This window comes from Callithrix jacchus, chromosome 10 (assembly GCF_049354715.1).
Source record: "Callithrix jacchus isolate 240 chromosome 10, calJac240_pri, whole genome shotgun sequence".
Taxonomy (NCBI): domain Eukaryota; kingdom Metazoa; phylum Chordata; class Mammalia; order Primates; family Cebidae; genus Callithrix; species Callithrix jacchus.
Genome location: NC_133511.1, coordinates 121,260,620 through 121,287,938, shown reverse-complemented (window position 1 = coordinate 121,287,938; position 27,319 = coordinate 121,260,620). Strand labels below are relative to the sequence as shown.

Genomic DNA, 27,319 nt, shown 5'->3' with positions numbered 1-27,319 from the left:
CTGAGGCTGGCGGAGGTTTTTTTTCCCCCCCAAGTCACGTGTCTTGCCGTACACACTCAGGCCCCATTGCTCCTTTTTATCACAGAAACAGCAGATGCCAACAAAATGAATGAAGTCCTTTATTGTCTTCAGAATGGTGGGAGTAGGGCTGGGGACCTTAGGGCCGCTCCGGTGGGACTTCCCTGAACCCGGTTGTAGAGGAGAATGGCGCCTTTGGCGGAGGGACAGAGCTCAGCCCACATCTCCGTCTCCTGCAATCTCCGCACGTTCTGTGGGGACACAGCCAGACCCAGGCATTCAGGCCTTGCCACATCTGCTAGGGCTGTGCCTGGAATTCCTGAGCCTCAGAGACCTCTGGACTGTCCCTAGGAAGGCATGTTAAGGAGCTGAACAGGTCCCTGGACCTTTCCCTTGCACTGAGGGATAATCTTGTGACTCTGGAGGGAACTGTGACCCAGCCGACACCTCCCCTACAAGACAAGCATTGCCAGGCCTCTTTGCAGGCCCCAGCCCTGGCCTCCAAGCAAGACGGTTTGTCACTCTGCACCTGTGTCTCCACAAAGATGATTCCTGTAGACTCGTGGGCCTCGGGACCTCCACTCAGGTAGTGCTTCCTCACCTGCTCAGAAGTCAGGCTGCACCTGGACAAGAACACACGGGTGGCTTAGTGGGTGACCAGCCCCTGCGGGGGTCCCTGTGGAGCCACAGCTGCCTCAGCCCATTCCTCATCACCCACCTCCCCAAGACCCAGGATCAAGTACCCGAGCCCACTCACTGGACGTAGAACTCGGCACTGGCTCGGCCAGCACTGGTCTCGTTTCGGGCGATTCCCAACAGCAGGGGCTGGCTCAGGGTGAGCAGCGGCAGGTTCACCTGGGGTGGAGGGTTGTGGGGGGGATTCCCTCCTATCAATGCCACTGCCCACATCCCTGCCCCTCTCAATGAAAATCAGCCTGTTACCCATGTACAGTATTTTATGCCTTGTAGATCAAGGTTCCAGCATCACAGTATGTCACCTGATGGCCATATTTGTTCTACAGATGCACCAAAACCAGAGAGACTGAGCACATTGCCCAGAGTTGCCCAAGGGAAGTCAATTTAGTGACTGGGACTCCCACGTACTCCTTTTTCAACAGACTTGAGGAGGAGGCAACACATTTGTGATTGTTTCCATTGAAAAGAAGATTCCTTGGCTGGCCAATCCCAATACTTTGGGAGGCTGAGGCTGGTGAATCACTTGAGGCCAGGAGTTTGAGACCAGCCCAGCAACATGGTGAAACCTCATCACTACTAAAAATACGAAAATTAGCCAGGTGAGGCCGAGGGCAGTGGCTCACATCTTTAATCCCAGCACTTTAGGAGGCCAAGGTGGGCAGATCACGAGGTCAAGAGTTTAACACCACCGTGACCAACATGGTGAAACCCCGCCTCTACTAAAAATACAAAAAAATTAGCCAGGCATGGTGGCCTGTGCCTGTAATCCCAGCTACTCAGGAGGCGGAGGTAGGAGAATCGCTTGAACCCAGGAGGCGTAAGTTGCAGTGAGCCGAGATCACGCCACTGCACTCCAGTCTGGCAACAGTGCCAGACTGTCTCAAAAAAAATTAGCCAGGCATGGTGGCCGGCACCTGTAATCCCAGCTACAGGAAGCTGAGGCATGAGAAACCCTTGAACCCGGGAAGCGAAGGTTGCAGTGAGTCAATATGGCACCACTCCACCCAGCCTGGGTAACAGAGCAAGACTCTCAAAAAAAAAAAAAAGAAAGAAAATAAGAATCCAAGGCAGCGGGCATTGAGGGCTAGAATTCCACTCCAAGTATGTCTAGTTGTAAAGCCAACTTCTTCAATGCTGGCCAGATGCCTGCAGGCCTCCTGCCAGCCCAGACCTGTAGAATTCTGGCAAGTCCTACACCTCCCTTCATGTCTACCACCCTGTGCAGGTCAACCTCACTCACCTCATCACAGATCTCCTGAAGGACACTGGAAAAGAACTCACGTACCACCAATTCCCCAGCGAGGTCCTGGTGCTGGGGGCTGTCACCAGGGCACAGGGCCTATGAGAAGTCAGGCTCAGCCCCTGCTCCCCACCCTCTTCCCTCCCACCCCATCTCAGGATCAGCAAGCCTATGCTTGCTGGCCCTGAGATCCTGATGTGACGCAGTGTAAGAGAGTTAGTGATCCCAAGTCTGGTGTCATTTTCCAGGCAGACAACCAGAGGTCCAGCTTCAAAGGGGTCACACAGGGGGTGGGATGGGGTAGGGCATCTTCTTCCTGTTCGTGATCTTTCCTCCCTATGCTTCTAGTTTCTCACAGGACTGGGGCAGGGGTCAGTGGGGAGGCAGCCGGACTGCCCTGAGCAAACTTTCAGAGAAACACCAGGCCAATTTTCCCTTTAAGGGACGAGGAAACCAAAGCTGGGAGGGTTGGGAAGGTGGAAAGCTGCAGCTCCCTTGAGCCGTCTGGGTCTTTGTGCCCAGGTTGGCATCTCACCTGAGGCTCAGGGTGCCCACCAGGCACATCCACGAGCCCGGTGGCCTCAGCCACCTGCCAGGAGCGGCGCAGGAAGACAAGAAAGTCATCAGCCGTGGCTAGTGCAGCGCCCACCCCCAGTGGGTCCGCCAGATAGGCCTGAGTGTCACCATAGTCGGTGGCCCCCTGCTGTCGCAACCAGGCAGCTGAGCTGGACCAGTTGGTGCCCAGGAAGTCCCGGTAGGAAGTAAGACCCAGATGTAGGAGCAGCTGTGGCCCCAGAGATCCAGTGGGCGCCAGGGTGGCTGAGTGCAGGCGAAACTTGGGGGCGTCGAAGAGCCAGGGTTGGGCCTTTAGCCGGGTTTCCCAGATGGCAGTGATGGCCTCGTCCCCACCTGGCAGTGGGCGACGGTCATAGGCGGGGCTCAGCTCAGCCTGGACCTGCTCCTGGGGCAGGCCCCCCGCAGGGCACTGCAGCAGCAGGGTCACCTCAGGATCCATGGTGGGGCAGCTCTGGGGGAGGATACAGCCAGGTCTGTCACCCAGGAGGGCCACTACCACTCCTGGGGTGCGCAGCTGGCCCCCTCTGTCGCAGACCTCCTGAAGGCACCCGCAGCCCTTCTGCACCCCCCTGACCACTCCTTGGGCAGCGAAGCGTCCCATCTTCCCCGCAGGAGCCCCGAGTCCCGCAGGGTGTCCAGGACACCCAGGCATCCCTACCACCAAAAGGCTGGGTTCAGGTGACCCCAAATGCCCATGTTCCCCAAACCCAGAGTCTGCCTCCGACCCTGGTCGCGCGGAGATCCCCCTCCCAGGGCCCAGAAGCTCCAGCCTCGAGCCGGCGCTCACCGACCGCCGGGTCCCGCAGGCTCCGCCCCTTCCCCTGAAGCGGAAGTGCCCACCTACTTGCCCCGCGGCTTTTCATTGGCGGGTCCGCCGCCCGCCCCGCCGCGGTCGCGGAGCTTGGTGGTTAGTCCCCGCTGCCCAGACGCTTCCGCTCCGTCCGTCCGTCCGCACGTCGGCCCCGCCTCCCAGACTACCCTGTTGGGACGCACCCGCAAGCTGGTATGCAGGGCTCGGTCTCCCTGCGCTCCTGGCTGACGGTGTGACCTTGGGCAAGTCTGGCTTTCCCTCTCTGCACCTGGGACGTGGGAGGGGGGGTGGTGAATTTAATGAGCCGTATGCCCCCACCCAGCGCTCATTTCCTGAGACTGTGATTTTTCTGGGAGGGGTGGGGACTTGGGAGGGTCCTTAACGCAGTGCTCCCTCGTCACTGCCCCACAGGTCTTAGCCATGAACTCCTCTGGAGAAGGAAGGCAGGAAGCAGCAGGGCCCAGGGCTAGAAGGACCCTCAGACCCCGGGAACAGGTGCGCGCCTCCTCCCCACCCGCTCCCACCAGTCCAGGCTCCCTGGGAGTTGCTGAGGGGCGGGGCTGAAGGGTTCTACCATTCCTGGAGACCACTGGCACTCCTCTCCCTCTGGGCTCTCTCTGCAGTGGTCATTGAGGGTTCAGGGTGGGCAGCAGGGCAGGGTCACCATGGAGACCAGGGACCACCGCTGGGTTCTTTCAGGACCGAGACGTGCAGCTGTCCAAGGCTCTATCATATGCCCTGCGCCACGGAGCCTTGAAGCTGGGGCTTCCTATGGGAGCCGGTAAGTAGGGGCCTTGGAGGCTGGCGCTTGAGCCCAGAGAGCAACAAGAGCCTGTCTGTGACCCCTCCTCCACGGCTGCCTCCACTGCTCCCTGAGGAAGGCACAGAGGGCACTTCTTCCCCACGCACAGAGGAGAGCCAGGCCTAGAGACCCTGTCATGCCCACAGCAGACCGAGGAGGGCTCTTGTCTGGGCCAGGCCTGGCGATGCCCCCTCCAGCTAAGCAGCTACATCAGCACTTACCTCGAAGGCGTGCCCTGGAGGGTATGGGCACCTGGTATCGAAAGTGTGTACTCACCTCCCTGCCCCTCCGTGAGGCAGATCCTCTTTCTGTGTAAGTTGAAAAAACAGGCCCAGAAAGGGGAGACTTTTTTTTTTTTTTTTTTTGAGATGGAGACTCGCTCTGTCGTCCAGGCTGGAGTGCAGTGGCGTGATCTCGGCTCACTGCGACCTCCACCTCCCGGGTTCAAGCGATTCTCCTGCCTCAGCCTCCCGAGCAGCTGGGACTACAGGTGCCTGCCACCACGCCCAGCTAATTTTTGTATTTTTAGTAGAGATGGGGTTTCTCCATGTTGGCCAGGTTGGTCTTGAACTTTTTTTAAATTTTTCTTTTTTGTTTTTTTGTTTGTTTGTTTTGGTCTCGAACTCTTGACCTCATGATCCACCTGCGACGGCCTCCCAAAGTGCTGGGATTACAGGCGTGAGCCACCGCGCCTGGCAGAAAGGGGAGACTTTCCGAAGGTCCCACAGAGGATGCCCATGCAATTCCCAAGTCCAGACTTTTTTTGTGTTACCTGTGGCTCCCTGTTAACCCTGGTGCAGTCCAGAGCAAGCCTGGTTCCTGAGTACCTGCCTGCCCGCAGATGGCTTTGTGCCCCTGGGCGCCCTCCTGCAGTTGCCCCAGTTCCACCGCTTCTCTGCTGAAGACGTGCAGCGCGTGGTGGACACCAACGGCAAGCAGCGATTCGCCCTGCAGCCTGGGAATCCCAGCACTGGTCCCCTCATCCGGGCCAACCAGGGCCACTCCCTGCAGGTCAGGGTGAGGGGACAAGCAGGAGAGCCAGATGGGAGGGACCCCTGCCTGCCAAGGTGGTTTCACTGCTGCCCATTCAACCAGGTACCTGAGTTGGAGCTGATGCCTCTGGAGACACCACAGGCCCTGCCCCCGGTGCTAGTTCATGGTACATTCTGGAAGCACTGGCCATCCATCCTACTTAAGGGCCTGTCCTGCCGGGGAAGGACGCATATCCACCTGGCCCCAGGACTGCCTGGAGACCCCGGTGTCATCAGTGGTGAGTGCCCTCCCCTCCACCCAGCTACTCCTACCCACTCTGTACTCCCAGGTCCCCTCCAAAGGTTACAACCCTCATCTGAGGCCACCCCATGCCCAACATGGAACAGCACCCCCGCATCCCCCAACCCAGGGTTGCTGACTGCGCCCTGGGTGCTTAGGCCCCCACCCCCGCTGTCTCTGCAGGCATGCGGCCACACTGTGAAATAGCTGTGTTCATCGATGGACCCCTGGCCCTGGCAGGTGAGTCTGGTCAAAGTAGGGGCTTCCCTGGCCTTCCGGAGGGCATGAGTCACATCTCTGGCTCTGTTGGCAGATGGAATACCCTTCTTCCGCTCTGCCAATGGAGTGATTCTGACTCCAGGGAATACTGATGGCCTCCTGCTTCCCAAGTACTTCAAGGAGGCCCTGAGGCTACGCCCTACCCGTGAGAGCCACCACCCCAGCCCCTATTCCTTGTGCCTGAAGCCTGTGCCCTTCTGCCCTCACCTCTCTCCTAGCCTCCAACCCCAGGCTGACTTAGATTTCCCTTTCTCTAACCAACTTGTCTCTATCAGGAAAGCCCCTTTCCTTGACTGGTGATGAAGAGACAGAGTGTCAGAGTGGCCCCAAGCACATCTCCAGAGGAAGGGGGAGGATCCAACAATAAAATATTAATTTATGAAAAAGAAATTTTAAAAAGTAACAAGAAAGAAACTCCAGTTCAAAACCATGCTTCATCATCCCATAGCTACATCTTCTGGTCTTCCCTGTGTGCGGGGGGACTGCAGATAGGTCAGGGGTATCAGCATCAGCCACTCAGACAAGGAAAGGGGGCACTGCATGAGCTCGGGGACCCCCACCCCTAGCCCTAGCCTGGGTGATGGCAGTGTCTGGCCCAGCCAGGTCGCTGGCCTGCAGAAAGCCAGTGACAGCGGATGAATATGCCCAGCTGGGTGCCTGCCTGGAGCAGGTGTGGAGCAGTGAGTCCCAGTGGGTGTGGGCTTGGGAGTGGCTGTGACAGGTGGTGAGCAGGGTAGGGGCAGTCAGACGGCCCTTAGAAGGCCTCATGGCCTCCTGTGAGCTGCAGGAAGAGGTCTTCATCCAGCTCCTCCCCCCGGGCCCGCTCCCGGGTCGACAGGAAAATGTAGCCCCCAATGTACTCGTGCACAATCCGGCAGCTGGCAGACACGCAGCTAAAGGCCACATTGATGTGCTCATCAAACTCAATGGCCACCTGAAGAGGGGACAGTCAGAGGGGCGAATGGGGGGTGGGATAATGGAGCACCACTGTCCCACCCTGGCTGGATCCAGCTCCGGCCTGGCACCTTCCCCCCATCCCTGCCCTTGGTCTGGGCCTACCTGCCGGATGTCCCAGTTGACGTTCCACTGGCGCATGTTGCTGAAGCGCCAGGTCTTGACCACGTCGCCCACAGCCAAGTCGATTCGGATCAGTCGGTTGTTGGCGATGCCCAAGATCTCGTCTTTCCTGCTGCCCTTGAACCTGGTCCCCAGTGGGAGAGAGTGTGAGCAAGGGCCCCCCCACCCTCCACATGGCCCAATCCGCCCAGACAAGGTGCTTCCATGCTGGAGAGCGAGCCCTTTCCCACGCTGCAGCTCACCAGCTGTGTGACCCTGAGCAAGCCATTTGGGTTCCCTGGGCCCCCAGTTCCTCATCTGGAAAATGGAGGTGAACTGATAGAATCCCACAACAGCATTTAGCAGCATGCAGCAAACAGGCCATGCCTTTAAATAGGAACTTTTTTTGGTTTTTGGTGTCTTCTTCATCAGCTGCTGTCTCACTCTCTTCTCTGCAGTCTTGGGAAGCAACTAATCGAAAGGGCTCACTCCCCATAACAGCATCCACCCCTAACCCTTTCCTGCAGACTGGAGAACCCAGGCCCAGGCAGTGAACTGTCCACAGCAGAGCTGGGACAAGAACTGGTTCTTCTGCTCTCCTGGCCTGAGCTCTTCATTTAATTTTAGGTTTTTTTTTTTTTTTTTTTTGAGATGGAGTCTCGCTCTGTCACCCAGGCTTGAGCGCAGTGGTGTGATCTCTGCTCACTGCAACCTCCACCTCCCGGGTTCAAGCAATTCTGCCTCAGCTTCCTCAGTAGCTGGGACCACAGGAATGTGCCACAGTACCCCGAGCTAATTTTTGTATTTTTAGTAGAGACAGAGTTTCTCCATGTTGGCCAGGCTAGTCTTGAACTCCTGAGCTCAGGTGATCCACCTGCCTCAACCTCCCAAAGTGCTGGGATTACAGATGTGTGCCACTGTGCCTGGCCTATTTCTGAGATGGAGTCCTGCTTTGTCACCTATGCTTGAGTGCAGTGGTGTAATCACAGCTCACTGCAGCTTCAGCCTCCCAAGCTCAAGAGATCCTCCCACCTCAGCCTCCCAAGTAGCTGGGACTACAGGTGCCCACCACCATGCCCAGCTAATTTTTTTACAATTTTTTGTAGAGACAGGGGTCTTTCTATGTTGTCCAGGCTGGTGTCAAACTCCTGGGCTCAAGGGATCCTCCTGCCTCCGCTTCCCAAAGTGTTGAGATTACGGGCATGAGCCCTGCACCCAGCGTGAGTTTTGTCTCTTATGTTTGTTGTGGAGGGGCAGCATAAGGGGCACACATGGGCCCTCACTAAGTCCTGCCTACAAACAACAAGGGAAGGGAGTCTTCAGGGTGCCTGTCCAGACCCCACTTGGGATGTGTGCACACAGCAGCCGGGTGGCAGGTGAGGGCAGAGGCGGTGCTCAGCAGGGGCTCAGTCAGGGACCATACCTGACCATGACGTAGGAGATGCCGAAGTCGGGCAAGGACTGCCAGGCCTGGATGAAGCGAAGCTGGGCCTCTGCCAGTGACAGCTGGGCCACATTCTGGTGGGCTTCCAGGATCCGTGGGGTGAGCTGTGGGACCATACTGGTGACAGGCTGAAGGTACTATTTCCTTCTCCCAAAGTCACCAAGCCCCCACCTCCCTGTCAGGGTGACAGCCTGTGAGCCTGGGAATGGCAGTGCCCAGGTGGGGCTGCCAAGGTGCAGATTTGCACTGTGCCAGGCATGAGGTGGACGGGGCCACCTAGACCGTGACTCCTCCCAGAGGGTGGGGACCAGCCATGCAGCTTCAGGGACGCAGTGGGAGAAGCCCAGTGAGCACATGGCTTTCCCAAGGAAGGCTTTGTGGAGACCCAGGGCTCAGGGGTGTCTGGGTAAACACTGTGCTCATTCCCACCCTGACTCCCTCTGGTACCTGCTTGGCCTTAAACTTTCGCTGGAAACGGGGGGCCACCAGGCCATAGGGGTTGAGGCCCTCGGTAGAGGCATCAGGGCCCTGGGGGTGGTTGCCCGGGCCCCCGCCGCCCGTGCGCTGCAGGCTGAGGAAGGCCAGGATGGCCTGCACCTCGCTGGTATAGCTACTGTCGGCCATGGTTCGGCCCTTGGAGGCCAAGCGGCAGCCGGCCATCCAATGGGCATATTGCTGCTCCTGGGTGGGGGGGTGAGGGGGACAGCGCTAGCCAAGCCCTGACCCCGGCCCCTGTCCCATCCTTGATGACCCTCAGCCCCAGCCCCTGCCCCAGCTCCTGCCTGGCCCTCACTCACATCCTGGCACCGAAGGTAGATCTCACTCATGCCCTCAGGGGAGGGCACTAGGAGTTTAATGCAGAACTTCTGGCCAGAGACATTAACATCAGGGACCACCTCACAGCCTGGAGGGAGAGAGGGGTGGCCTAGGAGGTCGGGAGGGGCAGCGCCACTTGAGGTCCTGGAGTACATGCCAGCTCCACATCATAACCTCAGGACAGAGGGTATCTTGCCGTCTCCGGGAGGAAACCAGCCGACAGGTGGGGACCGCACCCACCCCTGCTCTGGTACACTCACCTTTGAGGTTGAGCTGCTGGATGGGGTCACCCGGGGCCTCGTCCTGGTTCTTGTAGTAGGACAGTGTGGTCTCCTTGAACACCACCCAGTGCTGGCGGTAGCCCTTCAGGGTCAGCTTCCGGGGCCTTTGTGGAATTCGGGAGGTTTGTGAAAGACCACCTGGCCCCCTCCCTCCATAGGCAGACTGGGCCCTCCAGCAGTGCTACCTACTCTGGCCCCCAACTCACCGGAAGATTCGGAGATGGTCCTTGAGCTCTGGGATGGTGGTGAGGCTGTCCTATGGGAGGAACAGAGTCAGAGGGGCACCCAGGGCCTCACATATGTCACTGCCCAGTCCTCACCCTGAGCCCCTCCTCACCAGCACGTCTGTGGGCGCCGACCCCTCCAGCTTCACCTCCAGGTTGCTCAGGGCCGCATCCAGGTCATCCAGCCCTGGGTCTGTGCCAGCCGGCTCCCCCACCTCCCCGCTCTGGGACAGCTTGCTGATGTGGTACTAGGTGGGCATGAAGCCAGGGAGGGCTCAGTCCAGCAGCGGGTCCCGTAGCAGTGCCCCCAGGCCGGGCTTCCCTGGAGGTAGCCCCCACTCTGGAAGGCCCTTCCTGCCCTGGGACTAGCCCACCTCCCAGCCACTCCCATGCCCCCAGGCCCGCCTGGTACCTGCAGGGCGGCAAACACCATCATCTCCTCCTCCGTGCAGTCAATCTCTTCCAGCAGCAGGTCCCACCGGGCCTGCTCATACAGCTGTGTCAGCCGCACAGGGTCTGTCTGGAGCAGTGGGAGGGGAGGCTGGGCTGGTCAGATGCCAGCTGTCCTGGACGCCCAGCACCCAGCCCCTGCCAGCCTTTGGCCCTCTGTCTGCCCTGCCCTCCTTGCTGAGGCAGGTTCCTTCAGTGGCCAGACATGAGCCGCAGATCCCCACCCCTCCCTTATAGCCCCTGCTGCCCAGGCCTGCACCCATTTCCCCTCTAAACCTTTGTTCGGCTGTGCAGATGTTTACTGTGTGACAGCATGCTGCCCTGAGTGCAGGGGAGACCAAGTAAACCAATCAATGCCAAGTAGTTCAAAGCTGCAATAAACACTATCAAAGAAACGGGTTCCACAGGGAAGTTCACACAAGCCTTCAGTCTAGGGCACCCCAAGTTCAAAGGAGGTGAGAGAATGGAACATGGTGAAGCAGTCAGGGAAGGCTTCCCTAAGGAGGCGACAAGCTGAGTAGAGACAGGAAGGATGACAATGGGTCACTAAAGTGAAGAGTGGAGGAAGAGGATTCCAGAGGAAAGGGACAGGGAGGGCAGAGGCTCCAAGGGGGGATCCCAGTTACCAACACTCCTGCTGAAACCCAGCCAAAATTGATAGCAAAGACATAGGAAGATAAACTCAAAAGGAGAAAGGAGAGGCCAGACACGGTGGCTTTCATCTGTAACCCCAGCACTTTGGGAGATCAAGGCAGGTGGATAGGAGCCCAGGAGTTTCAGACCAGCCTGGGCAACACGGTGAAACCCCATTTCTATTCATAATACAAAAAATTAGCCACGTGAAGTGGCACATGCCTGTAGTCCCAGGTACTCAGGAGTCTGAGGTGGGAGAATCACCTGAGCTGGGGAGGTCGAGGCTGCAGTGAGCTGTGATTGCACCACTGCACCCCAGCTTGGGGGATAGAGTAAGAACTTGTCTCTAAAACAAAGAAGAAGAAGAAAATCTAGAAGATGGAGAGCAAACTATAACTGGGAACTGGGATATGCAGAGAGAGCTGGGGCCTCATGCCTTTCCCCTCTACTGTCTGGTAAATGTCTGGTAAATCCACCAATGAGATTTGAAAAATAGATAGAAAGCAAGCAGCAAAATGAACGGAGATTGGCTGGGTGCGGTGGCTTGTGCCTGTAATCCCAGCAGGTTGGGAGGCGAAGGCGGGTGCATTACCTGAAGTCAGCAGTTCAAGACCAGCCTGGCCAATGTGGTGAAACCCTGCCTCTACTAAAAATACAAAAATTAGGCCAGGCATGGTGGCTCCTATAATCCTAGCACTTGGCCAGGCGCGGTGGCTCAAGCCTGTAATCCCAGCACTTTGGGAGGCCAAGGCAGGTGGATCATGAGGTCAAGAGATCGAGACCATCCTGGTCAAAATGGTGAAACCCTGTCTCTACTAAAGATACAAAAAATTAGCTAGGCATGGTGGCACGTGTCTGTAATCCCAGCTACTCAGGAGGCTGAGGCAGATGGATCACCTGAGGTTAGGAATTTGAAACCAGCCTGGCCAACATGGTAAAACGCTCTCTACTAAAAATACAAAAATTAGCCAGGCGTGGTGTTGCATGCCTGTGATCCTAGCTACTCGGGAGGCTGAGGCAGGAGAATGGTTTGAACCCAAGAGGCGGAGGTTGCACTGAGCTGAGGTGGCATCACTTCACTCCAGCCTGGGTGAAATAGCCCCATCTCAAAAAAAATAAAAATTAGCCAGGCGTGGTGGCACACACCTGTAATCCCAGCTACTTGCGAGGCTGATGCAGGAGTATTGCTTGAACCTGGGGGGTGGAAGTTGCAGTGAGCCCAGGTCGTGCCATTGCACTCCCACCTGGACAAGAGCAAAACTCCATCTCAAAAAAAAAAAAAAAACTCTTACAGAAATAAAGCGCTACACTCATAAAACAAAATCAGAATTTTTTTTCCTCAGATAGTCTTGCTCTGTTGCCCAGGCTGGAGTGCAGTGAGATGAGTAGCCTCTTGAGCTAGGATTACAGGCATGTGTTACCACGCCCAGCTAAGTTTTGTATTTTTAGTAGAGACGGGGTTTCACCATGTTGACCATTCTAGTCTCAAACTCAAACTTTGGGTTTGGGCTCCCAAAGTGCTGGGATTACAGGTGTGAGCCACTGTGCCCGGCCCCAAAATGTTCTTTGTCAAAGGAATGTAGCTGGGCTCAGTGGCTCATGCCTATAATCCCAGCACTTTGGGAGACCAAGGCAGGTAGATCACTTCAGGTCTTGTCTCTACTAAAAATACGAAAATTAGCTGGCTGTGCTGGCGGGTTCCTGTAGTCCCAGCTACGTGGGAGGGTGAGGCAAGACACTCTCTTGAACCCAGGAGGCGAAGGTTGCAGTGAGCTGAGATCGTGCCATTGCACTCCAGCCCAGGCCACAGAACGACTCTATCTCAAAAAATAAAAATAATAAATAATAAATAAAATAAAGGACTGTAACTATAAAGTGATAGTAACTAAGAATGTGTGGCATCGGCAAAGAGAGACAAATCAGTGCAGAGGAACTGAAGACCCAGTCAGAGACCCATACATGTATGTTCACAGGACCCAGGACAAAGGTGATGCCATACTTCCCAGGGACAGGTGCTTCTTCAGTAGACAGCACTGGGGCCACTGGATATCGATGTGTTAAAAAAAAAAAAAAAAAAAGAGTATTTGCAGGAGGCTGAGGCAGGAGAATTGCCTGAACCCAGGAGGCGGAGGTTGCAGTGAGCTGAGATCGTGCCATTGCACTCCAGCCTGGGTAACAAGAGTGAAACTCCGTCTCAAAAAAAAAAAAAAGAGTATTTGGATTCCTACCTGAGACCACACACAAATACCAATTCAGATGAATTGCCAATCTAAATATGAAAGTTAAAATAATAGGCGGGGTGCAGTGGCTCACGCCTGTAATGCCAACATTTTGGGAGGCCAAGGCGGGTGGATCACCTGAAGTCGGGTGGTTGAGACCAGCCTGATCAACATGGAGAAACCCTGTCTCTAGAAAACTACAAAATTAGCTGGGTGTGGTGGTGTATGCCTGTAATGCTACTCGGGAGGCTATGGCAGGACAATAGCTTGAACCCGGGAGGTGGAGGGCGAGATGAGCCGAGCTCAGGTGACTGCACTCTAACCTAAGCAACAAGAGTGAAACTCTGTTTCAAAAAACCAAAAACAATAAAGCCTTTAGAGAAAACACGGGGCTACCTCTCCTGAAGTAGGAAAGATTCTTTGATGCTTTTTGTTTTTTTAGAGATGGTGTCTCTCTGTGTTGCCCAGGCTGGTCTTGAACTCCTGGCCTCAAGCAATCCTTCTGCCTTGGCCTCCCAAAGTGTTGGGATTACAAGCATGAGCCACTACACCTGCTCGGAAAGATTTCTTTTTTTTTTTCCAAGATGGAGTTTTCACTCTTGTTGCCCAGGCTGGAGTGCAATGGTACAATCTCAGCTTACTGCAACCTCCGCCTCCCAGATTCAAGTAAGTCTCCTGCCTCAGCCTCCCAGGTAGCTGGGATTACAGGCATTACCACCACGTCTGGCTAATTTTTTGTAGTTAGTAGAGATGAGATTTCACCATGTTGGTCAGGCTGGTCTCGAACTCCTGACCTCAGGTGATCCACCCACCTCAGCCTCCCAAAGTGCTGGGATTATAGGCATGAGCCACTGCGCCAGGTCAAGAAGACAAGAAAGATTTCTTTTCTTTTTTCTTCTGAGATGGAATCTCACTTTTGTTGCCCAGGCTGGAGAGCAATGGTGCAATCTCAGCTGACTGCAACCTCTGCCTCCCATGTTCAAGCGATTCTCCTGCCTCAGCCTCCCAAATAGCTGAGATTACAGGCACCTGCCACCATACCTGGCTAAATTTTGTGTTTTTAGTAGAGACAGGGTTTCACCATTTTGGCCAGGCCAGTCTTGAACTCCTGACCTTGTGATCCACCCACTTTGGGTGGATAATCAAGTGAGCCACTGTGCCTGGCTGAAAGATTTCTTTCTTTTTTTTATTGCATTTTAGGTTTTAGGGTACATGTGAAGAACATGCAAGATATTTGCATAGGTACACACGTGGCAGTGTGATTTGCTGCCCTCCTCCCCTTCTTAAACGGGACACAAAATGTGTTAATCATACATGTGAAAAAAGATCCCAAGTACTCAGGAAATCAAAGCAGGAGGATCACCTGAGACCAGGAGTTTGAGACCAATCTGGGCAATGTAGCAAGACTCTATCTCTAAAAAATTTTTAAATTAGGCCAGGCACGGTGGCTCATGCCTATAATCCCAGCATTTTGGGAGGCCAAGGCAGGCGGATCATGAGGCTGGGAGTTCAAGGCCAGCCTGACCAACATGGTGAAACCCTGTCTTAACTAAAAATACCAAACATCTGGCAGACATGGTGGTGCATGCCTGTAATCCCAGCTACTCAGGAGGCTGAGGCAGGAAATCACTTGAACCTAGGAGATGGAGGTTGCAGTGAGCCAATAACACACCATTGCACTCCAGCCTGGGCGACAGAGTGAGACTCCGTCTCAAAAAAAAAAAAATTTTTGTTTTAATTAGCCAGGCTTGGTGGCACATGCCTGTAGTCCCAGCTACTCAGAAAGTTAAGGCAGGAAGATTGCTTGAGCCCAGGACACAAGGTTACAGTGAGCTATGATTGCACCACTGCACTCTAGTCTGGGAGACAGAGCGAGACCCCATCTCTAAAAATAAAAAAAGAAAGATAAAAATATAAATTTGGTTCTATTAAAATTAGGAGCTGCTTTTTATCAAAAGAAACCAGAGAATTAAAAGGCAAAGCACAGAGGGGGAAAATATATTCACAATGTATTTATCTGGCAAAGTGCTCATATTCAGAATATATAAAGAACTCCTACAAGTCAATAAGAACAAGACAAACAACTCATATGACAATTGTCAAAGTATTTGAGCAGAAACCTCAGAAAGTGGGGTACGCAGATGGCTAACAGCCATATGAAAAGGGACTCAACTTTAATAGTCATCAGGGAAATGTAAATTAAAGCCACGTGGAGAGCAGTGGTGGTCGGGGGTGAGTGTGGGAGGAGAAGCGACTGCAAATGCGCATCGTACGATCAGTGGTTGTCTGGGGCAGTGGGAATGTTCTAACACTGCATGGTGGCGATGGTCGCACGAGCATACATGTTTATTAAAAATAATCAAGCTGAATGCTAACAATCGGTGATTTTTATGGTATATAAGATCTACCTCAATGCAACTGTTTAAACAAAATTCTATGAGATACCATGGGCTGGGCGTGGTGGCTCACACCTCTAATCCTAGCACTTTGGGAGGCTGAGGTGGGGTAGATCACGTGAGGTCAGGAGTTCAAGACCAGCCTGGCCAACAAGGTGAAACCCCATCTTATTAAAAAAAATAATAAGAAAAAAAATATATCTATATGAGATACCATTACACACCTATCTGAATGGCCACACGGAAAAATAGAAAATAGCAGGCGCTGGTGAGCCGTGGAACTGAAACGCTTACGTGCTGCTGGCGGGAGTGTAAACTGGTGCAGTCACTTAGTTGTTTGTTTCTTTGAGACGGAGTCTTGCTCCGTCACCCAGGCTGGAGAACAGTGGCATGATCTTGGCTCACTGCAACCTCTGCCTTCTGGGTTCAAGTGATTCTCCTGTCTTAGCCTCCTGAGTAGCTGGGACTACAGGTGTGCACTACCATACCTGGGTAATTTTTTGTATTTTTTTTTTTATTGCATAGCCACAAGATAAGAAATTAATTTTTTGTATTTTTTTTTTTTTTTTTGAGACGGAGTTTCACTCTTGTTACCCAAGCTGGAGTGCAATGGCGCAATCTCGGCTCACCGCAACCTCCGCCTCCTGGGTTCAGGCAATTCTCCTGCCTCAGCCTCCCGAGTAGCCGAGATTACAGGCACGTGCCACCATGCCCAGCTAATTTTTTGTATCTTTAGTAGAGACGGGGTTTCACCATTTTGACCAGGATGGTCTCGATCTCATGACCTCGTGATCCACCCGCCTCGGCCTCCCAAAGTGCTGGGATTACAGGCTTGAGCCACCGCGCCCGGACTAATTTTTTGTATTTTTAGTAGAGACAGGGTTTCACCATATTGGCCAGGCTGGTCTTGAACTCCTGACCTCGTGATCCACCCACCTCAGCCTCCCAAAGTGCTGGGATTACAGGCGTGAGCTACCACACCAGGCTTTGGTTTTCTTTTTCTTTCTTCTTCTTCTTTTTTTTTTTTGAGACAGAGTCTCATTCTGTCACCAGGCTGGAGTACAGTGGCTTATCTTGGGATCTCACCTCACTGCAGCCTCCAGGTCCCAAGTTCAAGGGATTCTCACACCTCAGCCTCCCAAGTAGACGGGATTACAGGCATGCACCGCCACGCCAAGCTAATGTTTTCTATTTTTAGTAGAGATGGGGTTTCACTGTGTTGGCTACGCTGGTCTCAAACTCCTGACCTCAAGTGATCTGCCCACCTCAGCCTCTCAAAGTGCTGGGATTACAGGCGTGAGCCTCCACAACAGGCCTGGTACAGCTTTGAAAAGCTGTGTAATGGTAGCTACCACAGTTAAACTCATGCATGCCCTATACCACAGGGTATAAACATGTTCACCAAAATACACAGACTGGAACGTTCATAGCATCTCTATTCATAACAGCCCCAATCTGGAAATTGTGCAAAGTCCATCAACAGTAGAATGGAGCCCCAGGTCCTGTGGCTCATGCCCATAATCCCTAAACTTTGGGAGGCCGATGCAGACAGATCAATTGAGTTCAGGAGTTCAAGACCAGCCTGGCCAACATGGTAAAATTCTGTCTCTACTAAAAATACAAAAAAATTAGCCGGACATTGTGGCACATGCCTGTAATCCGCTACTCAGGAGGCTGAAGCAGGAGAATTGCTTGAACCCAGGAGGCGGAGGTTGCAGTGAGATGAGATCATGCCACTGTACGCCAGCCTGGGTGACAGAGCAAGACTCCATCTCAAAAACAAAACAAAACAAACAAAGAAATAAAAAAAAAAAACCAGTAGAATGGATAAATTAATTGTGATATATTGACATAATGAAATATTATACAACAGTGAGAAAGACTTTAAGATGACTGTATGCAACATGGATGAATCATACAAACGTAAAGCTCAAAGAAGCCAGATGCAGAGAGTACAGACTGTGTGACTCCATTATGTAACTTTCACAGACAGAAAGAACTAATCTAAGGTGTTGGAAACAAAGTTAATGGTTACTTCTTGTGGGAAATATTGCCTGGAAGGAGTGTAAGGGGGCTTCTGGGCCCAGTAAAGTTCTGTTGCTTGGTATTTTAATTGTATTTGTGCATTTTTCTAAAGATATGTTACACTTGAAAAGAACGCCCCATGGCCAGGCATGGTAGCTCGAGCCTGTAATCCCAGCACTTTGGGAGGCTGAGTGGGGTGGATCACCTAAGGTCAGGAGTTTGAGATCAGCCTGGCCAACATGGTGAAACCCCATCTCTACTCAAAATACAAAAAAAAAAAAAAAAATTAGCTGGGCGTGGTGGTGGTGGGCACCTGTAATTCCAGCTTTGTGGGAGGTTGAGGCAGGAGAATCGCTTGAACTCGGGAGGCAAGGTTGTAGTGAGCCGAGATCATGCCGCTGCACTACAGCCTGGGCAACAAGAGTAAAACACTGTCTCAAAAATAACAGCAATAAGAAAATGCCCTATAAAGGAACACTCCAAAAACAGTAACTCTTGGAACTTAAATACAGAGTTACAGAAAATAAAAATTCAGTAGATATTTTAGAGGATACGTTGATGAAGTCTCCAGAGAGTAGAACACAGAAAGAAAAAGAACCTAATCCTAGCACTTTGGGAGGCTGAGGCGGGTGGCTTGCCTAAGCTCCAGAGATCAAGACCAGCCTGGGCAACACGGTGAAACCCTGTCTTTACTAAAAATACAAAAATTAGATGGGTGTGATGGGGGGGCATCTGTAATCCCACCTACATAGTAGGCTGAGGCACAGAATTTCTGGAACCTAAGAGATGGAGGTTGCAGTGAGCCAAGATCACACCACTGCACTCCAGCCTGAGTGACAGAGCAAGACTCTGTCTTGAAAACAATTTTTTTGTAGATGCAGGCTTTTGCCATGTTGTCCAGGCTGGTCTCAAACTCCTGGGCTCAGATGAACCCCTCACCTCACCCCAAAAAGTGCTGGGATTATAGTCTTGAGCCACCACGCCAGGCCAGAAACTATTAAAGAGAGTGTATAGGGCATTTTTCCAGACTTGAATGACCCAAGTCTGCTTTCAGATTTGAAAAAGCCCAGCAAGAATACAGGTCAACAAATAAAGAAAGATCCATACCCATGACATATGTTCAGAGATTTTTGGAACACCAGGGGATTAAAAAAAAAAAATTCTAAAAGCTTCCAGTATCTCCACTCCCCCTCCAAGAAAAAGCAAAATGGTCAGATATGAAGGATTGAAAACACAGATGGCACCAGATAACAACACTGGAAACTATAAGACGGTGGCAAGATGGCTTCAGACTTTTGCAGGAAAATGTCAACTTAGAATTCTATACCCAGCCAAAGTACATGTGTGAACAGTGACCTTTTCAGAGAAACAGGATTTCAGAATATTTATGTCTCATGCACCCTTTTAGAAGAAGCTATTGATGTATGAGTTGCATCAAAGAAGGAAGTTAATCAATAAAGGGGAACCCAGCAGGCCAGGAAATGAAGTACAGTGTAGGAATTCCTGGGAAAACAGTGAAGGAAAGTCCAAGAACAGCATTCAAGCAGTGGCTCTGGAGTACAAGAAATCCACGATTCTGAGAAAGAAATGATACAGATTAATATCCTAATGTGATTGACCATTTGAAAGGAATCGTTACTGTTGGGTATATTGTTGAAGGATCATTTGAACTTGGTGAAGGGGCATCCTGCCTGATCACTGTGGAGCGCCTCCAGTGGCAAGCCACAGTCAAACAGAGTGTCCAGAGAGCCTTAGTCTTTCTTGTAATTTGGGCAAACAATGAATAGAAAAATAAGTAAAAAATATATATGAATTATGCCCAGGCATGGTGGCTCATACCTGTAATCCCAGCACTTTGGGAGGCTGAGGAGGGTGGATCATCTGAGGTCAGGGGTTCAAGACCAGCCTGACCAACCTTGTGAAACCTCGTCTCTACTACATTCAAAAAATTAGCCGGGCACATGTCTGTAATCCTAGCTACTTGGGAGGCTGAGGCAGAAGAATCACTTGAACCTGGGAGGCAGAGGTTCCAGTGAGTCAAGATTGAGCCATTGTACTCCAGCCTGGGCAACAAGAGCCAAACTTCATCTCAAAAAAAAAAAAAAAAAAAAAGGCAATTATGCAATTATGAACTTCAAAAACACTTGAGCAAAAAAGGAAAAATAATCATAGTTACTCTGTGGCTTAACTAGGAACACTAATTATATGTGTTACTATTTACAGCCATATCACATTGTTCTAACCAACGACTACAGACACTACTCACTTAGAAAGATGCAAGGAAATGTGTGTATTGTGTGGGCAGGAAGAAAATGTAAGAGCGAAAACTTCAACTTTCTTACAAAGTCAGTAGATATGTGTGAAACAGCAAAACCAAGACGTGGAAATATGTCATAGAGAAGGAAACACTAGAATAAAAAGACACAGTTAAAAATCTGTATTTGAGAGATCAGAATGGGCATATCACTTGAGCCCAGGAGTTGGAGACTAGCCTGGGCAACATGGTCAAACACCATCTCTACAAAAAATACAATAATTAAGGGGACCAGTGGTGTGGGAGGGAGAGCATCAGGAAGAATAGCTAATGGATGCTGTACTTAATACCTAGGTGATGGGTTGATCTGTGCACAAACCACCACAGCACACAGTTACTTGTGTATCAAATGTGCACATCCTGCACATGTACCCCTGAACTTCAGATAAACATTGGAGATTAAAAAGAAAAATTAGCCAGGTATAGTGTACGCCTACAGTCCCAGCTACTCAGGGAGCCGAAGCCGGAGGATCACTTGAGCCTGGGAGGTCCAGGCTGCAGTGAGCTGGGATCACGCTACTGCACTCTAGTCTGGGCGATAGAGCAAGACTATCTCAAAAATAAAAGTAGGCCGGGCGCGGTGGCTCACGCCTGTAATCCCAGCACTTTGGGAGGCCGAGGCAGGTGGATCACGAGGTCAAGAGATCGAGACCATCCTAGTCAACACAGTGAAACCCTGTCTCTACTAAAAATACAAAAAATTAGCTGGGCATGGTGGTGCACGCCTGTAATCCCAGCTACTCGGAAGGCTGAGGCAGGAGAATTGCCTGAACCCAGGAGGCGGAGGTTGCAGTGAGCCGAGATCGCGCCATCGCACTCCAGCCTGGGTAACAGGAGCGAAACTCCACCTCAATAAATAAATAAATAAATAAAATTAAATAAATACATAAATAAATAAAGCTTAGGGGAGAGTCATCTGAGCTGGAGATCATCAGCTGGGAGACAGAGTGTGGAGACAGAGTTGAAATCCATGAGGCTGGAGGTGACTGAGAGAAGGAGGGAGGGAGCAGAGGCTGGGGCGGAGCCTGGGGCTCGCTGACACCAAGAGGCCACGGAGAGGAGGAGGCAGAGCCACAGAGTCTGGCAGAGCAGCCTGGGAGAGGCCACCCCCCACGAAAGTGGACCTGAGGCTTCAGGAGGAAGATATTCCAGAGAAGTGGTCAGGGTGGTGACTATGTCACAAGTGGTCAAGTAAGAAGCGGGTGGGACAGGGCCAGAGGACAGACAGCCTGGAGGTGTGGCCACCTCAGCAGGTGCACTTCTCACATGTGGATGGTGACAAAAGATACAGAATAGCCATGGCCGAGGAGTGCGAGAGGAGTGCAAGGGAGTCGAGCAGCATCCAGAGAAAGCTTGTAAGTAGGAGTGGGATTCTGCGGAGTAAGTGTTCAGACAACCACGATGTATTGCAGAGAGGCAGGGCAGAGAAGCGGGGCTGACAGGTAGAGCAGCCTGTGAGCTCCTGGGCAGTTTCTCAGATGCACGTGAAGCACATTACATGGAGCACTCTGCATGGAGCATGTTGGTTGCCAATGGAGGAAGGGAAGAAGAGGGGACAGGGCACACTGGGACTGCCCTGCAAAGCTTCCTTCCTCATGCACCCTAGGTCCTGCAGTCCCAAATGCTGCCCCCTCCAGGAAGTCTTCCCAGAGCTCCCAGGCCTGGGCCTCTCCCACATGAGCCCCAGACTTCCTAGGGGCATCCCCCACTGTCTGCGAGGATCGGTGGGTCTCAGCTTCCTCCCCATAGCTCCCTGGGAAACAGGCACTGAGACTGACTGGTCTTCACCTGCTTCAGCATCTGCCCAGGGTCCAGCACCCGGGCCGATGCTGAGGTGTGTAGATATGTCTCAGTGCGTGTTTGTGGGGTCAGTACGCAAATGTGTAGATGGACAAACAGGCAGCCAGACAAGCCACTACAAGTCACTAACATCCCAGACTCCAGACCCTGGGACCTAGGTCTCCATGTTGCATGGACCCGAGGCCCCCTTTCTCCCTGCCCCAGCCCACCTTGGGATCCAAGTCGAAGAAGCTGTAGTACTTGAAGCGCAGCCAGAGCACGTCCCCCGCCTTGACGCCCTGCTGCATGAGACACCGCGACGAATCCAGCCACCTGGGCCGCAGCAGAGGCAGCAGTCAGGGCTGCACCAGGTACGGCCCTGGGGTGGGGAGGGGGGCTGGGCTGGGGAACACAAAGGAAAGGCCAGGAAACGAAGCACAGATTTGGAGTGAGCACGGACACGGGGCAGGGGTGGATCCTGGGTGGGGGGCCCTGACATGAGGGGTGTGGCTCCTGGGCGCACCTGCTGTGCAGCTGGGTCTTGTCGGACAGGGAGCTGGGCCGTGGCAGGCGCTGGAGCAGGAGGGGGTCAGGTGGCGGCTGGGGCCGGCTCAGCATGTGGTAGCAGGCCTCAGTCTGGGCACTGTCTGAGAAGTGAGCTGGCATCCCCCTGAACAGTGCAGGCGCCACGCCTGGAGTGCAGGTTGGGGGTCAACCAGGCCTGTACCCCAGGGCTGGTACTCACGGGCTGGCCCCGCCCCTGCCCCCCAGGCCCACCCCCACCTGCACTCACCCCCAGCAAGGACGACCTTGCTCAAATCATAGACCTCTTCCTCCAGCTCCTTCTCTTTCTTCTTCTTCTCCTTCTTCTCAGGAGCCCGAAGCAGGGACAGCTCCTCGGGGTGCCGGATGCCTGAGGGGAGCTAGGGCCTCAGTAGGGACAAGGTCCTGCTGTGGCCTCCCCACATCACCCAGGGGCACTTGGGATGGGTCACAGCCCTGCAGGCAGGGTGACGACCCAGACAGCAAGGACAATGTGACCAGAGCTGGGTCTGGAAACGGGGGGATCTGCCTCTCTGCATCACCCTTGTGGGCCGGGGGGACCAGCCAGGCAACTCACTGAGGAGGCGGCAGATGGCAGCCACGGCCTGGAAGAGCGGCTGGGAGAAGCTGGCGCGGAGACGCAGCGCGCGGCGGTTGGGCAGCCGAAGGATGACAGGCCGGTGCTGGGGTCCGAAGAAGAGGCGGGCATCCGCCAGGATCCCATACTTGTCCAGTGTCCAGTGGGTCTGCAGCAGCCACTGTCTCTTCTGTTCCCACCAAATGGCATGGTCTGACCAGTCCTGCTTGCGATCTGCGGGGCACGGGGGTGCATCTGGGTCCAGCCTTCCTCCCTGCTGCCCCCAACACCCAGCACAACCCCAGGATGCAGAGGCCTGGGGTGACCACGGCCCTGGCCCACCTAGGCCAAGAGTGGGACAGCCTGCGTGGGCCTGGGGTCTACCCCATGGTAACGGCAGCAGCGCTCTCTGTGGGCTGCCCTGACTGGCCTTCTAGGCTTGGCTTCTCTTCCCAGGGAGCTCTCCAACCCAGAATCTGTGAACCCCAATCTTAGCACCTCATCTCTTGCAGTCTAGCCCACTGGGCTCTCTCCACATGGCACCTCCTCTGTCCCCCATAATCCACGGTTTAATGGCCCCTGTCTTGCACTCTGGGGAGCTCCCGGAGGCAGAGACTACATCTGTCTGGCTGCTGTGTGTCCTCAGGGCCTGGATCTGTGCCTGGCCTGGGGCAGTGGGCACTCAATATTTATAAGTACTATTGTGTGACCTTGGACAAGCCACTAACCTCTCTGGGCCTCAGTTTCCCTGTTTGTCAGATATAATAACCATCTTTAAACTGGGACATGGAACAGTACCTGCCACATGGTGGGTGCAGAGTTTGTGGCAAACTCATGCACACATGACTATCCACGAGTGAGCATTGAGTTAGAGATGTGCGCATGTCCCTTGTCAGCCAGCTAGGCACTGGGCACATAGTAATGGAAGGCACAGGTCTACCCACTCCTCCCTCCAGGAGCAGGACCCAGCGGGAGGGCGCACTCAAAAAAGGCTGCCCAGAAGCTGCTCTGGGTGTACAGTCCTCGAGAGTTTGCAAAGCCCTGTTTTCTGGGTTCCTCCAGGGTCCTCCAGCGAGTTTCTGATTCCTGCCGCATGCCATCCGCCTCAACGCCCCCAACTCCATCCCCCCCCCACTCCACACTCCAGGCATCGCCACTGCTGCCAAACCAAGAGAAGCGCCCATCCTCCCACTCCTCCCCTCCCAGAACTGGCTCTCCCTCCTGGGCACCCTGGCTGGGCCCTGGCTGTGTGCCGCCACTTCCCCTTCACTTGGCTCCTTGCTCTTCTGCCCTCTCTGGCCCCTCTCCTGACCTGCCCCTTACCTTGTCCTTTCCCCAGGTTCAGGCTGAACCCCCTGCTCCCATCTCAGCCATGCCCCTTGACTGACTCTCCCTATTCTGTGGCTTCAGTTGCCATTTTCTGCCGCCAGCCCTATATGTGGCCCTTGGTCCAGACCCTGCCCTGCGATCCCGGCCAGAAACCCATGTGCCGTCGGCTGAGGGGCCCGTCCACTGGCTTTCTCCCTTCAGAAGCGTCTGTTCCCCTGGCCAAGTGCCTGACACTGGGACTGTAAGTGCCACAACTCCTGGTGCTAGCTTTGGGTGCTCAGCTCAGACTCTGCAAAGAGGTGCCCTGTCCTCACCAGCTCCCCATGCCACCTCTCAGGGCTGGGGGATAAGGACTCTTGCCAGAGGCCCAGGAATCTCCCTTTCCTAGCTGCCAAGTGTGACCAGTGTCAATCCCACCTCCAAAATCCACCCTCCTCTCCGCCCTCCCTGCCCAGCCTTAGGAGGCCCTGGAATCTCTGACCAGGACCACAGCCTCCTCAGGGCTCTGCAGCCTCCAGCCCTCCGCCCCGCTGCTGACCTCAGCAGGACGGCCTCCTGCTGAGAACCATTCAGTGGCCACCTTCCCCTCCAGATCAAAGTCTAGACCCCTCCTGGAGGCCTTCAGGGCTGTGCAGAGCTGGCCAGGCACCATCCAGCCTCATTTCTGGTCATGGTCCAGGCGTCCTCACCGGCTGAGTGCCCTAATTCACAGCACTCCGAGTCCCAGCACCCCACCCCGGCCTCCCTGATGAGGCCACCGCATGACTTCTCCTGGGGGTATCCCCATCCTGGGCTTGGGGCAGCCCCCTCTTCGGGCTCCAGGCCCCCATGATAGCTCCCTCTGTGCGGCAGCCGGCATGTAGCTTCCAAGGGTCAGCCTCTCCCGCTGGTGCTCCAGGAGGCCAGAGACTGGCCCAGGAAGGCCAGGCTGAGCATCAGTAGACAGAGCTGATACACTTAGGAGTGACAGTATCCCCACCACAGGGGACACGGAGCTAAAGGAACTCACCCTGGGTGCCAGCAGTGGGTAGAGCAGCGGGGTGTGTCTGACTCTAGGTTAAGGCCTCCTGCATTACCCTCGTGCTGTGCCCCAGGGCTGCCCAGGTCTTCACCACCCTCTCTCTGTTCCCCACTTCTGCTCTCAGAGCTGCTCCAGGTCTCAGCCTTATGGCCGGGCCATCCTGGGCCCTGTCCTCTCCAGAGTCAGACAGACCTCCTGAGCTGCACGTGGTGGCCTGGCGGGGTCTGAGGAAGCCTCCCCCGCATCACAGCCCACAGCCCGCAGCCGGCAGCCCAGGCCCAGGCTCTTGGCCCGCACTATGGTGGGCCTGGCTTCTTCTCTATCAGGGTCTTCCTGCTGCCCTCCCAGGAAGGGGCAGCCCCAACCCCCGGCAGGGAAGGAAGCTGAGGAGCCCCCGAGTCACTGGCCCTGTGGCCCTCCACTGATACCACAGGCTGCTCTGCCCTAACTTCCTGTGGGGGCAGGGCCTCTGCACTCAGGCTGGGCCCCTCACCAGCCTGCTGAGAGCTTCCGCCAGGGGGAGGGAGTGCGGGGGCAGGCCCCTAGGCCACCTAGACCCCCTCAGAGCTGAGCAATGTGGCTTCAGTCTCATCCCAGGCAAGACTACCCCTTCTGCCCCTACAGGTTGCTGAATGGGGGATCATGGCTGGGTCTGATACTCAGCAGACCAGCTGGAGCAGAAGCGGGGGAGGGAGTAGGGTGGGAGGGAGAGGAAGTTGGGGAAATGTCTTTTTTGGAACCAAATGATTAAGCTAATGCCTGAGTCACCGTGACACCATTATCAAGAGCCACACAGCAGGGATGGCCCGGAAGTGCCCAGTGATGCCCGTGGCGGCCACCCATGGTGCTGGGGGCCAAAGGAGGGTAGCAGACACTCACTGATCTTCTCCACGATCTTCAGGAGCACCCCGCCGACGTGCGACTCCCCAGTGACCCGCAGGGTGACGGACTCGGCCTCTGGGTCCTCCTCTCCCACAAACACCCGCAGCTCCCAGGAAGAGTCGATGTAGTCCCCGGAGGCAGTCTTCATCCCCGCCATGGCTTCGGCTGCTTCTACAGAGAGCGGGAAAGGAGGCAAGGTGGACAGAGGAGCTCCGTGGTGCCCTGGACACACCAGGAAGGAGGGGAGAGTGAGCCCCAGGCCAGTATGCCGTAGTACCCTCACACCCTCTCATCAGTGCTGGTGCTTGAGCTGAAAGGGCCCTCAGAGACCATAGAGTCCAAACCACTCCCAACCTATAGGCGGCAAGACTGAGGCTGGGTAAGAAGGGACTCACTCAGGACCACCCTGCTCAATGCCAGAGCTGGGCATAGCCCAGGGGTGGCTTCCCCAGCCCACAGCTCACCCCAGATCCACAAGGGCAGCTGCCCACTCTGGCCATGACTTTGTACCCAGGCCAGGAAGTAGTTTCAATCCTGGCCCACAGCTCAGATGCCAACATGACAAACCAGCCAAAGCCTCCCTGGGGAGGTGGAAAGGTCAGGCTGCCTCGTGGTGAGAGGCAGGCTGGGCAGAGGCTGCTGGAGGTCGATGAAGAGAAGAGCCTGGGATCCCAGTGAGGCCCGAGCTTACCTTTCCTGGCAAGAGCTGCCGGCGGGTCTCGGGTACTCCCCTGCGGGCCGTGGGCTTCCTGCCCTCCTTTCTCTTTGGAGCTTCCTTCAGGTCAGCCCTTGCCTCTCTGCTTTATCAGCAGGGCGGGCTCAGCCCCTCCCCAGGGCGGGCTGGCGCTGGGTGCAGGAAGCACGCTGCCAGCCCGCAGAGGGCTCCAGGGGCCCCCACCTTTGTCCCCAGAGAGCACAGAAGAGCAGAGCTTAATGACTCAAAACCATGAAATCGTCCCCTGCCTCATTTGAGGGAAGCTCAGTTGAACTCAACAAGCCCCTCCCACCGTTTGCATTCAGGGCTAGGTCTGCCTTTGTGGGAAGCATCTCCCATCCCCAGCCTGTCATGAGGTGGGGACCTCAGGCTTTAAAACATCACTGGGCTGCCAGAGGGATAGCCCAGGAGCTGGCAGAGTGGATCCAGGTTATTTGGGACCCAAGTCTAATCGGCTCCAGCCTGGCTGTCCCTGTCAACCAAGGATCCCTCAAGGCCTACCCCAGAGGGAAACAAGTCCATTTTGCAGTTTTTCGTAGCTTCACATTGGGCTACTTCCAAACTCATGAACTCAGACCTGCCAGGTGACCACTCCATCGGAACAGAACTTGGCCCTGACCATCCACAACCTCCCGGGCCCTCAGGGCCCCCAGCTCCAAATGTAATACCTCCACTATGTCCCTCCTGGATGTGCCTGCCCCAGAACCCGGAGGCTCACTCCCATCACGTCCATGCTTAGGGGTCACCTTAGGGGTTTCTGGCAGTCTATCACCCTCCTGCCCATCACCTGCCCTAGGACATGGGCTCCAGTAGACCAAGATTATATCTGCCACCAGCTCTGCACCGGATGACGGCCTTTTCAGGGAATACACTGGGGGTTGCAGCACAGAGGGTGGACAGGCCTGGGGGCGGCAGAGTCCT

General features: G+C 54.5%; 3 protein-coding genes and 1 long non-coding RNA gene across 13 annotated transcripts; 2 read left to right on the top strand and 2 right to left on the bottom strand.

The window, feature by feature from the left end:
* Positions 1-106: 106 nt before the first annotated feature.
* Positions 107-3,477, bottom strand: NUDT22 (nudix hydrolase 22). Of its 7 annotated transcripts, none has more exons than XM_035263086.3 (6): positions 3,371-3,477; positions 2,490-2,981; positions 1,955-2,053; positions 776-873; positions 548-641; positions 107-269 (listed from the first exon to the last, which is right to left on the bottom strand). In XM_035263086.3, the coding sequence occupies exons 2-6, from the start codon at positions 2,967-2,969 to the stop codon at positions 129-131; spliced, it is 912 nt and encodes a 303-aa protein (XP_035118977.1). In that variant the 5' UTR covers positions 2,970-2,981; positions 3,371-3,477; the 3' UTR covers positions 107-128. The 7 variants fall into 7 exon arrangements, with proteins under 7 accessions (XP_035118977.1, XP_035118978.1, XP_009006635.1 ...); XM_035263087.3 differs by having other exon boundaries at positions 3,375-3,477; XM_009008387.5 differs by lacking the exon at positions 3,371-3,477 and adding an exon at positions 3,318-3,353.
* On the top strand, positions 3,455-6,108 carry TRPT1 (tRNA phosphotransferase 1). 2 transcript variants are annotated; one of them, XM_017978227.4, is made up of 8 exons: positions 3,455-3,533; positions 3,753-3,836; positions 4,041-4,122; positions 4,985-5,154; positions 5,239-5,413; positions 5,599-5,655; positions 5,729-5,839; positions 5,970-6,108. In XM_017978227.4, exons 2-8 carry the CDS (start codon positions 3,762-3,764, stop codon positions 6,059-6,061), a joined length of 762 nt encoding a protein of 253 aa, XP_017833716.1. In that variant the 5' UTR covers positions 3,455-3,533; positions 3,753-3,761; the 3' UTR covers positions 6,062-6,108. The 2 variants fall into 2 exon arrangements, with proteins under 2 accessions (XP_017833716.1, XP_002755512.2); XM_002755466.7 differs by having other exon boundaries at positions 3,455-3,583.
* On the bottom strand, positions 6,046-26,460 carry FERMT3 (FERM domain containing kindlin 3). 3 transcript variants are annotated; one of them, XM_035263084.3, is made up of 15 exons: positions 26,375-26,460; positions 25,681-25,854; positions 22,452-22,685; positions 22,125-22,244; positions 21,855-22,023; positions 21,562-21,664; positions 9,928-10,035; positions 9,629-9,763; positions 9,498-9,547; positions 9,271-9,395; positions 8,992-9,098; positions 8,642-8,875; positions 8,174-8,298; positions 6,754-6,895; positions 6,046-6,628 (listed from the first exon to the last, which is right to left on the bottom strand). In XM_035263084.3, the coding sequence occupies exons 2-15, from the start codon at positions 25,838-25,840 to the stop codon at positions 6,449-6,451; spliced, it is 1,992 nt and encodes a 663-aa protein (XP_035118975.1). In that variant the 5' UTR covers positions 25,841-25,854; positions 26,375-26,460; the 3' UTR covers positions 6,046-6,448. The 3 variants fall into 3 exon arrangements, with proteins under 3 accessions (XP_035118975.1, XP_035118974.3, XP_035118973.3); XM_035263083.3 differs by having other exon boundaries at positions 6,046-6,895; positions 25,681-25,905; XM_035263082.3 differs by having other exon boundaries at positions 6,046-6,895.
* On the top strand, positions 21,557-23,174 carry LOC144578171 (uncharacterized). Its single transcript, XR_013523473.1, has 2 exons — positions 21,557-21,702; positions 22,206-23,174. It is a non-coding gene; the product is annotated as an uncharacterized LOC144578171 (long non-coding RNA).
* Positions 26,461-27,319: the final 859 nt, after the last annotated feature.